At 54.1% G+C, this 14,912-nt stretch overlaps 1 protein-coding gene across 1 annotated transcript; it reads right to left on the reverse strand.

Moving 5' to 3' along the window:
• Window positions 1-391: 391 nt before the first annotated feature.
• LOC142917824 (N-myc proto-oncogene protein-like) lies at window positions 392-2,292 on the reverse strand. The gene is made up of 2 exons (XM_076062190.1): window positions 1,635-2,292; window positions 392-1,422 (listed from the first exon to the last, which is right to left on the reverse strand). Exons 1-2 carry the CDS (start codon window positions 2,209-2,211, stop codon window positions 875-877), a joined length of 1,125 nt encoding a protein of 374 aa, XP_075918305.1. The 5' UTR covers window positions 2,212-2,292; the 3' UTR covers window positions 392-874.
• Window positions 2,293-14,912: the final 12,620 nt, after the last annotated feature.

The raw sequence follows: 14,912 nt of genomic DNA on the forward strand, positions 1-14,912 counted from the left end.
GCCTTACCTTAGCTATTTCAATGCTAAATTCTATGCTAATTTCTTTTAACAATGGGTGCCTCTGCGGATGTGTATGCTTTAACTTTTAACATAGCTATTTCTGTGACCAGTCACAAGCTAATCATTCAGCCATTTCAATGCTAAATTTTATGCTAATTCCTTTGTCAAGGCTCTTTGTTCCTCTCACACAGCTTAAAAGCCGTGATCTGAACGTGGCTCTCTCACTCCAGCGCTGTCCTACCAGACAGTCTCGCCCCCTTCACCTGATGAAGGCCGCTTGTGTTGTGGCCGAAACGTCGTGAGAATATTATTGTGTTATTTTATTTTATCAATGTATTATTTTATTCTCATTCTACGTGACTTTACCGAAAGAACCAAAGAAGATGAATCATTGCAGTCACGAAAGCTTTAAATCGAAATCATAAAAGGTTACTAAATATAACTTGTGCACTTATTGACATGTACAACTTTGTACAAAAAGTTACTCGTGCTAAATCTTACAAAACCCTGGGTAATTATATAGCAACTTTTTGGTGCCTACATTTTCCATGTTATATATGAAAATATATAACAAAAACAACGATTTTTTTTTTAAATAACAGACATGAATAACGCCATGAAACAGCATTAATGGCAGTCTTTGCAAAATTGAGGCATCATTTGTGCAGAAATGTCTATTGAGGTATAACAACCATTCCCATCAACTCAAACCTTGGCAGTCAAATATTCAAAGGCATCATGTTGCAAACGAGGTCACAGTGGATACAAAATCACGAAATAGCAAAGTGGCTAAACTGTGCTGGTTGCCAGAGGCTTTAGTCCAATATCAAAACAAAAGTTACCTTTGGTTTAAAGTCTTTAAACAAGACGCAAATCAAGACCGCTTGGCCTGTAAGTTCCTCGCGCTTTCCAGCCTCTTCAGTAGCTCCCGCTGTCGAATTTTCAGCTGCCGTTTCGTCTCCTCGAGTTGCTCCTCCTGACGCCGCAGGGTGCGCGAGTATTCCGTCGCTTTCTGCAGGATCTGCACCATGCCCGCCTTGTCGTTGTGCGCCAGCTCTGGGACGTGATCACGCAGCCACAGGAAGCCGTTCCTGATGTCGCGACGCCGCTGCCGCTCGAGGTGGTTGTGCGTGCGCCACCTGGCCCGGTACGACGGGGGCGGCACGGCGGCACCAGCGGGGCGCGGGTCGGGGCCGAAGCGTTTGGCGGCCGGGGGATTCTCCGGCGGGGGAGCGGCGTAGTTGTGGTGCTGGTGCACGAGCGGGATGTGGCCGCGCGATGCGTAGGCCGGGGTGGATCGCTGCTGCTGCTGCTGCTGGTTGTACTGGCGGACCGTGTTTGTGTTGTACACGGCGCGTACCGCCACGCTCTCCACGGTCACCACGTCAATCTCTCCATCTTCCTCATCGTCGTCGTCGTCGTCTGCAGAAGGGAAACGTGTACACGTCAGCAACGCAATGTAGAAGAATTCAACATTATAAACCTAAACTTGCACAGGTGCACGACCTGTTGAAATGGTGCAAGGACACACGCAACATTCGTGTAAGTTAACTTGACAACTTTAAGTTTGTTGCAAACGAAGATGAGCAAGCTAAACACATGACCCAATAGAAAAAACACGCAACACAAAGCACCGTGCAAGTCTGCAGGGTCCACCACGGCCGAGGTCACCACGAGCGGGACGGAGCAGGGCCCCGCTCCGCCGACCCCCGCGCGGCCGCCCTCCCCGGGGCTCCTGCCGCCGGGACCCGGCTCCGGGGGCACGGCGCGGGAGGCCGCGGGCAGGCGCGCGGAGGGCAGAGACGCGCCGCCGGCGAAGCCCCCCAACTTCTCGGCGGCCGGCTTCTCGGTCGCCGACTTATCCGGCGTGGCTCCGGCCGAGTCGAAGCCGCTCCACATGCAGTCCCGCAGCACCACGGCTTCCGCGCCGTGGATGGGGTCCGAGAGGACGCCGGGGCCCTCGGCGTCGTCGTCGTCCGGCGAGCCGGCGGTGCCGCCGTGGCACGGGCCGCCCGAGGGCAGCAACGGCGTCGGGCGCGCCCAGTTCGGCGGCAGGGGCGGCGTGGGCAGGAGCTCGAACTTTTTCCAAATGTCCTCGCCGGGCGCCGTGGACTGGTTGAAGTCCCAGGCACAGCGGTCTTCGTCGTCGTCGTCGTAGAAGAAGAAGAAGGGCTGGCAGCGGTCGAAGTCGCGATCCCCGCCGGCAGCCATCGCGTGCGGGGCCGCGGCCGCACCCGGCGCCGAAGTTTATTGACAGCAGCAGCCCCGCGGTCGCCCTTCTGTGTCCACATGTGCCGCCGCTACTTTCGTCACGCGACACGCCGGGGAGGGGGTTTATATTACACCCTCCTTGTTGATGTGGCGCTTAAAAGTATTCAGCAGGGGGCCGGGCTCGCCTGTAAAGAAGCAACAAACAATAAAGAATGCAGCAGCGTCGTTAACAAAGCGAGCAAACATTTCACTCAATACGTCATCTCCATATATGTAAAAGGCAAAGTTGTGATTGTGTGTGTCTGTTCAAAATGTTTAGCGTACTTCCCCACATGCAACAAACTTGAAATTTGCCATGTGGGTACTTTCCAGACTGTACACCATGCAAACATTATAAAAATACACTTTATTTTTTTTTAGGGGAGCTCAATAATGCTTGTTTGTTTGCACGGCAAGTGAGCTGTGACGTCAAATCTGTCACGTGACCCGCGCATGTGGAAGCCTAACGCATTGTAGCGTAGTGGTTAGCGCTACGCCGCGCTACGAACCCGGCGACTCGAGTTCGATTCCCGCTCACGGCCACCACCGGTGACGATTATTTGAACCGGTCCTGGGCCTCCCCTAGGTCGACTCAGCCTCAAACGAGTAATTGTTGTGGTGTGTGAACATCGCCACTGGGGAGACAAAGGCCGGCCGGGTGTGGTGAATCCAAGTCCCGGGCGAAGCCGGGTAGTAACAGCTACTAGTGCTGTTAATAATTCACATTTCAATTTCATTAAGTGGGTTTACAAAATAAACCACGTGCCTACGCGGTCGTGCCAGATTTTAAGAAAGTGAACAACAGTTAAAATTAATTCCAGCGTTTTACACAACTATTTTTTTTAAAAGGGGGTATTCGTTGAAAAGTCAAAAGTTGCCTCGATCGGAGGAGTGCAAGCGAGGTCACAGATTGCCAAAAAATTCAGCGAGCCGCGTCTCGCACGCCGCAAATGCAGCGCAGCATTTAAAAATAAAGGGCACAGTAGAGTTGGGAAACAGGGCCGCGAGAAATGGATTAATCTCACCACAACAACACTATCCTGTAATTGGCGGAGAGTTCAGTTTTTCAGTTTCATTTATATTGCTAGAGCCCTGTGAGCCATTCGGCTCTTGAATTCGGGTGCAACTTCGGTGCCACCGCCAGCGGAGCAACTCGGGCCGGCGCTACCCTCTCCTCGCACCCCCCCCCGCCCCCCCCCCACGAACTCACGCACGCCCCACTAAACACCCGCATGCACCCCCATAGGGTCGCGAGGAGGGATCGCCTGGTGCGATGGGTTTTCACCCGAGGACGCCCCCAGCAGGGACGTCCCGCGGTTTCCCCGGACCAGGAGATTGGCCGAGCCCCCCAGAACCGGATTACACGGTGGCCCCACCCCCTAAAAGGGGGCGTAGAGCTTTACAGGCCGGCCGCGATGAAGCACGCGCAGCACGGGGGACGGTGCCCCAAGGCGAGCACCCTGCAGCGGTGTAAACAGTGGGGTGGGAGGGAAAAGCCCCTAGGCATATAGGAGGATTTAAGAGAAAGGATTTGATTGGACGCGCGCAGGATGACATCATGTGAGCCGGGGACTAACGGGCTTTGAGGACATAAGGGGGGGGGGGGAAGGAGGGCGAATTGGGTTGACGCGTTGTGCATGAAGAGGGTGTAGGCGCAGCTTTCTTGTACCAAAAAACAAGCTACGCCTTAACTTGTCGGAGCAAAAGAGTCTGACGCGTGTTTGAGGTGTCTTGAATTAAACCGCTTCTTTATTTCTCAGTTGCACAAAAACGGGCGTTTTCTAAAGTTATATCATCGCCTGTTCACGTGCTGTATCATCCCTGTCGCACGGTCAAACGACTGTATCCACTCGCTCCCCACCGGCTCTTCCCGTAGCCCCCCGTTTATGCTGTGAAAACCGGAAGTGATGTCATGGGTTCAACCAACGGAGCGTCTAACCACAGGGGGGATTTCTACACAGTTGGGGATATTCCAAATCAAAATATAACCAGACACACCTGATGATGACCGTTTGCGTTATGGTCGAAACGTCGTGAGAATTTTTATTGTTTTATATATATATTTTGTTATTTTATTGTTTCCCTTCAACATGACTTTACCGAAAGAGCTAAGAATATGAATATAACCAGTCCGTCAACAAACGTGTGACGGACGTACATCAAATGTATATACGGAAACAATAATACACTCGCTTTCTGTCTCATGGCTCTTACAGAGGGGTAAAGAGCGGTGCGACAGCGATCGGGCGCACTGCTGTGTTGTGTGGGTGACTCCGATCAGTGTGGGTACGGCGCGCGCACTTACAAATAAATAATTTAATAGATAATTAATTGATTCTGAGCGCCTGCTGCTTGTTGACACAACGGCTTAGTACAATAATTAATTAATTTCAAACAGCTGCAAGCGGGCGAGTTAATGGGTAGGACGCGTGAGTGGGTGGGAGGGCTGTGGCTTTTACACCTGATGATGATTGCTGTGGCTTTCACACCTGATGATGATTGCTGTGGTTTTCACACCTGATGATGATTGCTGTGGTTTTCACACCTGATGATGATTGCTGTGGTTTTCACACCTGATGATGATTGCTGTGGTTTTCACACCTGATGATGATTGCTGTGGTTTTCACACCTGATGATGATGATTGCTTCTTTTGTTGCAGTCGAAACGTCGTGATTTAATTGTATTGTTTTATATTTTTATTATTTTATTGTTTCCCATCTACGTGGTGGTGACTTTACCGAAAGAACAAAGAATATGAATCCCTGCAGTCACGAAAGCTTGTCATTATTATTCTTAGCTCTTTCCGTAAAGTCACGTTGAAGGGAAACAATAAAATAATAAAATATATATAAAACAATAAAAAATTGTTTCCCTTCAACGTGACTTCACCGAAAGAGCTAAAAATATGCATTACTGCAGTCACGAAAGCTTTAAATCAGTAAAAATGTGTTGTTATTATTATATTTTGGTACTGGCAAAGGAGGTCTAATGATGGTCACTGCATCTTACGCGCTTCTGCGGCGGTCTGCAACACCCTTCCGATATTAGGAAGCAACTGGAGCTATATTCACTTTTTAAATCTAGATTGAAAACTTTATTTGGCTAGAACCGCTTTGTGTGCCGTGTTAGTTTGTTGTTGTCCTTGCCCGCCCGCTGCCCACACCTCCGATGAGCACGGTTGGCTACGTACGGTGCGAAAGTAGCAGCAGCGATCCGCCCCGGCCTACACATCGCGTGGCCACATCCCACCCGTGCACCAGCAGCACCACCAGCACCACCACCAGCACCACCACCACCAGCACCACCAGCAGCAGCAGCACCACCACCAGCAGCAGCAGCACCACCAGCAGCAGCAGCAGCACCACCAGCAGCAGCAGCAGCACCACCACCAGCAGCACCACCACCAGCACCAGCAGCACCACCACCAGCACCACCAGCAGCAGCACCAGCAGCAGCAACAGCAGCAGCACCAGCACCAGCAGCACCACCACCAGCACCACCAGCACCAGCACCACCAGCACCACCACCACCAGCAGCAACAGCAGCACCAGCAGCACCACCACCAGCAGCACCAGCAGCAGCACAACTACGCCGCTCCCTCGCCGGAGAATCCCCCGGCTGCCAAACGCCTCCGCCCCGACGTGCACACCGCTGGTGCCCCCACGCCGCCCACGTCGGCACGCGGGGCCCTCACGCAGAGCCGGGGCGGTGTTGGTTGGGCCACCTCGTGCCAAGTCAACGGGGTGCCGCAGCCCTCGGAGCTCCGACTCGGGGAGTAACCACCACCATTACCACCACAATTACCATCACCACCATTACCACCACAATCACCACCATCACCATTACCACCATTACCACCACAATCACCATCACCACCACAATCACCATCACCACTACCATCACCACCATCACCACCATTACCACCACCACCACCACCTCCATCACCACCATTACCACCATTACCACCACAATCACCATCACCACCACAATCACCATCACCACTACCATCACCACCATCACCACCATTACCACCACCTCCATCACCACCATTACCACCATTACCACCACCACCTCCATCACCACCACCTCCATCACCACCACCATCACCATTACCATCACCACCACCATTACCACCACAATCAGCATCACCATTACCATCACCACCATCACCACCACCACCACCACCACCATTACCACCACAATCACCATCACCACAATCACCATCACTACCACAATCACCATCACAATCACCACCACCATTACCACCACAATCACCATCACCATTACAACCACAATCACCATCACCACCACCATCACCACCATTACCACCACTATCACCTCCACAATCACCATCACCACCACAATCACCAGCACCACCATTACCACCACAATCACCATCACCACCACAATCACCACCACCACCATTACCACCACAATCACCATCACCACCATCTCCACCACCTCCTCAATCTCCACCACCACCACCATCACCACCACCATTACCACCACAATCACCATCACCACCACCATCACCACCACCATCACCACCACCATCACCACCACCACCATTACCACCACAATCACCACCACCACCATCATCACCACCACCATCACCACCATCACCATTACCACCACCATCACCACCACCACCACCATCACCACCATTACCACCACTATCACTACCATCACCACCACCATCACCACCTCCATCACCACCACCTCCATCACCACCACCATCACCACCACCACCACCATCACCACCACCATCACTACCACAATCACCATCACCACCACCACCATTACCACCACAATCACCACCACCATCACCACCACCTCCTCCATCACCACCATCACCACCACCGTTACCACCACAATTACCATCACCACCACAATCACCATCACCACCACCATCACCACCACCATCACCACCACCACCACCATTACCACCACAATCACCACCACCACCATCACCACCACCACCATCACCACCACCACCACCATTACCACCACAATCACCATCACTACCACAATCACCATCACCACCACCACCATTACCACCACGATCACCATCACCACCATCACAACCACCTCCTCCAACTCCACCACCACCACCATTACCACCACGATCACCATCACCACCACCATCACCACCACCATCACCACCACCATTACCACCACAATCACCACCACCACCATCATCACCACCACCACCATCACCACCATCACCATTACCACCACAATCACCATCACCACCACAATCACCATCACCATCACCACCACCACCATTACCACCACAATCACCACCACAATCACCATCACCACCACCATCACCACCATCACCATTACCACCACAATCACCATCACCACCACCACCATCACCACCATTACCACCACTATCACCACCACCACCACCACCATCACCACCACCATCACCACCACCTCCATCACCACCACCTCCATCACCACCACCATCACCACCACCACCATCACCACCACCATCACTACCACAATCACCATCACCACCACCACCATTACCACCACAATCACCACCACCACCATCACCACCACCTCCTCCATCACCACCACCACCATCACCACCACCATTACCACCACAATCACCATCACCACCACAATCACCATCACCACCACCATCACCACCACCATCACCACCACCACCACCATTACCACCACAATCACCACCACCACCATCACCACCACCACCATCACCACCATCACCATGACCACCACAATCACCATTACCACCACAATCACCATCACCATCACCACCACCATCACCACCACCACAATCACCACCACCACCATCACCACCACCACCATCACCACCATCACCATTACCACCACAATCACCATCACCACCATCACCATCACCACCACCACCACCATTACCACCACAATCACCACCACCATCACCACCACCACCATCACCACCATCACCATTACCACCACAATCACCATCACCACCACCATCACCACCATTACCACCACCTCCATCACCACCACCACCATCACCACCACCATCACCACCACCTCCATCACCACCACCTCCATCACCACCACCATCGCCACCATCACCACCACCACCATCACCACCTCCATCACCACCATCACCACCACCATCACCACCACCATCACCACCACCATCACCACCACCACCATTACCACCACAATCACCACCACCATCACCACCACCATCACCACCATCACCATTACCACCACAATCACCATCACCAGCACCATCACCACCATTACCACCACTATCACCATCACCACCACCACCACCATCACCACCACCATCACCACCACCATCACCACCACCACCAAAATCACCACCACCATCACCACCACCATCACTACCACAATCACCATCACCACCACCACCACCACCATTACCACCACAATCACCACCACCTCCTCCATCACCACCACCACCATCACCACCACCATTACCACCACAATCACCATCACCACTACAATCACCATCACCACCACCATCACCACCACCACCATTACCACCACAATCACCACCACCACCACCATCACCACCACCATCACCACCATCACCATGACCACCACAATCACCATTACCACCACAATCACCATCACCATCACCACCACCATCACCACCACCACAATCACCACCACCACCATCACCACCACCACCACCATCACCACCATCACCATTACCACCACAATCACCATCACCACCATCACCATCACCACCACCACCACCATTACCACCACAATCACCACCACCATCACCACCACCATCACCACCATCACCATTACCACCACAATCACCATCACCACCACCACCACCATCACCACCATCACCATTACCACCACAATCACCATCACCACCATCACCATCACCACCACCACCACCACCATTACCACCACAATCACCACCACCATCACCACCACCATCACCACCATCACCATTACCACCACAATCACCATCACCACCACCACCACCATCACCACCATTACCACCACCTCCATCACCACCACCACCATCACCACCACCATCACCACCACCTCCATCACCACCACCTCCATCACCACCACCATCACCACCATCACCACCAACACCATCACCACCTCCATCACCACCACCACCATCACCACCACCATCACCACCACCATCACCACCACCACCATTACCACCACAATCACCACCACCATCACCACCACCATCACCACCATCACCATTACCACCACAATCACCAGCACCATCACCACCATTACCACCACTATCACCATCACCACCACCACCATCACCACCACCATCACCACCACCATCACCACCACCATCACCACCACCACCAAAATCACCACCACCATCACCACCACTTCCATCACCACCATCACCACCACCTCCATCACCACCACCACCATCACCACCACCATCACCACCACCTCTATCACCACCACCATCACCACCACCACCATCACCACCACCACCATCACCACCACCACCACCTCCATCACCACCACCATCACCACCACCATCACAACTACCATCACCATCACCACCATCACCACCACCATCACCACCACCATCACCACTACCATCACCACCATCACCACAACCTCCATCACCACCACCATCACCACCTCCACCACCACCTCCATCACCACCACCTCCATCACCACCACCATCACCACCACCATCACCACCACCATCACCACTACCATCACCATCACCACCACCATCACCACCACCACAACCTCCATCACCACCACCATCACCACCTCCACCACCACCTCCATCACGACCACCTTCATCATCACCACCTCCATCACCACCATCACCACCACCACCATGACCACCACCATCACCACTACCATCACCATCACCACCACCATCACCACCATCACCACCACCATCACCACCACCATCACCACTACCATCACCATCATCACCACCACCACAACCTCCACCACCACCTCCATCACCACCACCTCCATCACCACCACCTCCATCACCACCATCACCACCAGCACCATCACCACCACCACCACGATCACCACCACCATCACCACCACCGTCACCACCACCACCATCACCACCTCCACCACCACCTCCATCACCACCACCTCCATCACCATCACCACCATCACCACCACCATCACCACCACCATCACCACTACCATCACCATCACCACCACCATCACCACCACCACAACCTCCATCACCACCACCATCACCACCTCCACCACCACCTCCATCACCACCACCTTCATCACCACCACCTCCATCACCACCATCACCACCACCACCATGACCACCACCATCACCACTACCATCACCATCACCACCACCATCACCACCATCACCACCACCATCACCACCACCATCACCACTACCATCACCATCACCACCACCATCACCACCACCACAACCTCCACCACCACCTCCATCACCACCACCTCCATCACCACCACCTCCATCACCACCATCACCACCACCACCATCACCACCACCATCACCACCACGATCACCACCACCATCACCACCACCGTCACCACCACTACCATCACCACCACCATCACCACCACCTCCATCACCACCACTATCACCACCACCATCACCACCACCATCACCACCACCTCCATCACCACCACCATCACCACCACCGCCATCACCACCACCTGCATCACCATCATCACCACCACCATCACCACCACCTCCATCACCACCACCCCCATCACCACCACCACCTCCATCACCACCACCATCACCACCACCACCACCATCACCACCACCACCATCACCATTACCACCACAATCACCATCACCACCTCCACCACCACCATCACCACCATTACCACCACTATCACCATCACGACCACCACCATCACCACCACCATCACCATTACCATCACCACCACCATCACCACCACCATCACCACCACCATCACCACCACCACCATGACCACCACCATCACCACCACTACCATCACCATCACCACCACCATCACCACCACCATCATCACCACCACCACCATCACCACTATCATCACCACCATCACCACCACCATCACTACCACCATCACCACCACTACCATCACCACCATCACCATCACCACCACTACCATCACCATCACCACCACCATCACCACCACCACCATCACCATCATCACCACCAACAACAACAACAACAACCGCCATTCGCCACTAAGTGGCGGTGACGTCACCACGACGCTTGTGCCAGGCTATGTGCACCCTGAGGCCACGTGAAGTGTCGAACGCCCGCTGGCAGGAGGTCACGGGGCAGACCCAGGTGCCACGGGTCGACTGACTGAGATGACTGGCTGATGCACCACCTGTGCCCCCTACTGTGCCAACCTGCTGTGCTTTAGCCACCCGGCGCTCCGCTCGCTGTTGTGAGCGTCGCTCCTCCGCCCTCCGTTGTTGTTGGAGGGCGACTGCCTCCAACTGCCCAGTAGCATCCTTCACGAGCCTCCTCCACAGAGGCCGATCTTGACACCGCTGGTACCAGTCATCGGCAAGTCCACTCAGCTCCACGTCCTCCTGTACCACATCACTCCATCTCTTCTCTAGCCCGTGCCGCGCCCGCTTAGCCCCCTCAATCCGGCCAAACAAAAGCTGTTTCGGCATGCGGTGGCTGGGCATGCGGGCTACATGACCCAGCCATCGCAGCCTTGCCTGCCGGAGGAGCTCACCGATGGGACCCTGCCCAGATCTTTCAAGGATTTGTGAGCTCCTCACACAATCCAGTCTGGTTAAACCCAGGATGGATCGTAGGCAGGCCAGCCTAAATGTTTCTAACCGGCGAAGATGTTCCATTAGGGGGGTCCACGTTTTGCAAGCGTAGAGAAGGGAGGGAATGACCGTGGCCGAGAAGACCTGAAGCTTAGTGCGGAGCGACAGACCAGGTAGCTTCCACACAGCGTTACGCAACCGATGAAAAGATATTGCCGCTCGACTGATTCGGAGTGAGACCTCTGCTGTTAAACTGGTGCCAGTCATAAGCACACTGCTCAGGTATGGGAAACTCTCCACTCTCTCCACAACTGCCCCATCACCGATTGGGAGTTGTGGGGGTGGAGTGTCCGATGGTACAAAATACCCAGGCAGGTGCTTGGTTTTGGTGGGACTGATGGTAAGGCCCCACCTCTTAGTGGCACGCTCCAGTCTCAGCAGCAGCGTCTCCAACTCCTCCTCTGACTGAGCAGCTATTACCAAGTCATCAGCATACATAACGTGGTTGAGCAATAGGGAGCCATCCCTTGACCGCACCCGGGCATCGATTAGCCTCCCATTATATCTGTACCATATGGAGATTCCCCCGGTACAGCTATTGAAGGCTTCACGAACTACGTGGTCAAAATAGATGTTAAATAATGTGGGAGCCAGAGGACATCCCTGTCGCACCCCAAGGTGTACAGGGAATGGCTCTGACTCCCGGCCACGTAGTTTTACCCGGGCCCGCTCACCATCATGAAGGTCCTTAATGATCGTGAGCAGAGGGTCAGGTACTCCAAAAGCACGAAGAACGACCCAGAGCCCAGGCCTACTGATGGTATCATAGGCCTTGACCAGGTCAATAAAGCAGAGATGTAGGTCTTGTTGGAATTCCCTACACCTCTGCTGTAGCAGACGGACAGAAAATATGGCATCTGTGCAGGACCGCCCTTTCCTGAAACCGCATTGGGGCTCCGCAAGCCTCTCCTCAGCGTGCCTGGCAAGGCGATGCTGAATAATCCTTGCCAGGACCTTTCCCGGCACACTGAGGAGTGAGATGCCCCTGTAGTTGTTACAGTCTGTGCGGTCCCCCTTCTTAAAAAGGGGGACCACCAGGGCATCCTTCCAATCCTGCGGAACCCGTCCAGTGGTCCAGACTGTTGTTATGATGTCATATAGGGCAGTCTGTGCACAAACGCCACCCTCCCTCAGCATTTCGCTTGGAAGATCATCTCTGCCCGCTGCCTTTCCTGGTCTCAGAGTCCGAATCGCCTTCACTACTTCCTCAGCAGATGGCATCTCAGCCAGCCACTCACAGGGGGTGACTTCATCCAATATTTGAGGCACCGCAGCCTCAGCAGGGTCATCCTCACTTTGTGCCACGATGTTTTCCTGGCTGAGGGATTTTCCCTCCCCCAGGACCTCACAGAAATGCTCAGCAAATCTGCGAACCTGTTCCTGGGGGTCGGAAATTGGATCGCCGTTTTTTCCCCTAATGATGGTAATAGGTGTGGCGCTGCAGGTTACTTTTTTGATGGAGTTAAATAGAGATTTGTGATCACGGGCCACTGAGGCAGACTCCATCTCCTCAGCAACCCGCGACCACCACCCATCCTTGCAGCGCCTCACGGCTCTCCGAACCTCCGAGCGAAGGCTGCGGTAAGCCTCCTCATTCTCTGACGTGGGACTCTGTAGCCGATGACAGTGGGCCTGTCGCTTTTTCTCAACCATCGTGAACAACTCCTCTGTCATCCAGGGTGTCTGGGGAGGTCTGGACCGCGTACCCAAAGCAGCCATTGCAGCTGCATGAGTCACAGTCCTAAACCTCGCCCATTTACCCTCGACATCAGGAGGAGTCGGGGACGATGCCAATCCCAGCCGCAAGCGATGATGAAATTCTCGCTTGCAACTTTCATCAGATAACTGAGACCAGGCCACTTTAGGTTGGAATGGGGTCCTGGGTGTACACCCACCACCGGAGTGGAAGAATGGCAGGCGCATCTTACAGATGACTAGTCGATGGTCAGAGGGCAGATCAGCTCCACGGTAGGTCCTGGTGTCAAGGACATGGGCTCGCATTCGCTGGTCCGTCACTATGTAGTCCAGCAGATGTTCTTGCTTGGACCCGGCATGCATCCATGATGTTGTGTGGATGCGCCGATGCCGGAACAGCGTGTTGGTAATTACAAGCCCATGGGCTGCACAAAAATCTAGCAGCCTCCTACCGTTGTTATTGAGCTGATCTGGCCCATGCCCTCCAATCACTCCAGGCCAGGTGCCAGTATCATGACCAACTCGGGCATTGAAGTCACCCAACATGATGACTCTATCCCGAGGGGCCACTTTAGCCAGCACCTGTGACAGGAGGTCATAGAAGGCATCTGACTCATCGGCTTTGCCTGCATCCCTCCACGGATGTTCATCTTCGGTGGGGGCATAAGTAACCACGACCACCATTCCTCGCCTCCTGTTGATGGGAAGGCGAGCCCAAAGTAGCCTGGGGCTTACAGCTTCCCACACCTCACCGCCACGCTCCCACGCCCCCTTCATTCTTTTGTTCAAAAGAAGACCCACACCCTGTTGTTTGGCAGTCTGCTGCCCCGAGTAGAGGACTGTCCACCCCTCATGGTGGCAGGAGCCAGAGCCGGTCCACCGGACCTCCTGAATGCCGCATAGATCCAGGCGGTACCGGTCCAGCTCCCGACAGAGGAGTGGCAGCCTCTCCTCTGCAGTGAGCGTTCGAACATTCCACGTGGCCAACCGTAGTGGCTTTTCGTTGTTTCTGGAGTAGCCCCGAGGGTAGGTATTCAATCTCCTGGCTCCGCCAATTGGGGTTTGGCCAGGAGACGTCATAGACGCCTGGCCCCCCGGGGCCTCTGGCACAAGCTTAGTTGTTACATATTTAAGTTTAATTCGTAGTTTCGTGGTAAT

The sequence above is a fragment of the Petromyzon marinus genome, unplaced genomic scaffold (assembly GCF_048934315.1).
Source record: "Petromyzon marinus isolate PM22_M1 ecotype Great Lakes invasive population unplaced genomic scaffold, UKy_Petmar_22M1.pri1.0 PM_G_Scaffold_53, whole genome shotgun sequence".
NCBI classification, from domain to species: Eukaryota; Metazoa; Chordata; class Hyperoartia; order Petromyzontiformes; family Petromyzontidae; genus Petromyzon; species Petromyzon marinus.

Coding starts and splice junctions, on each gene's coding strand:
- LOC142917824 (XM_076062190.1), bottom strand. CDS start 2,211: ATGGCTGCCGGCGGGGATCGCGACTTCGACCGCTGCCAGCCCTTCTTC. Junction 1,423..1,634: donor GGACCCTGCAGACTTGCACG/GTGCTTTGTGTT, acceptor TCCCTTCTGCAG/ACGACGACGACGACGATGAG.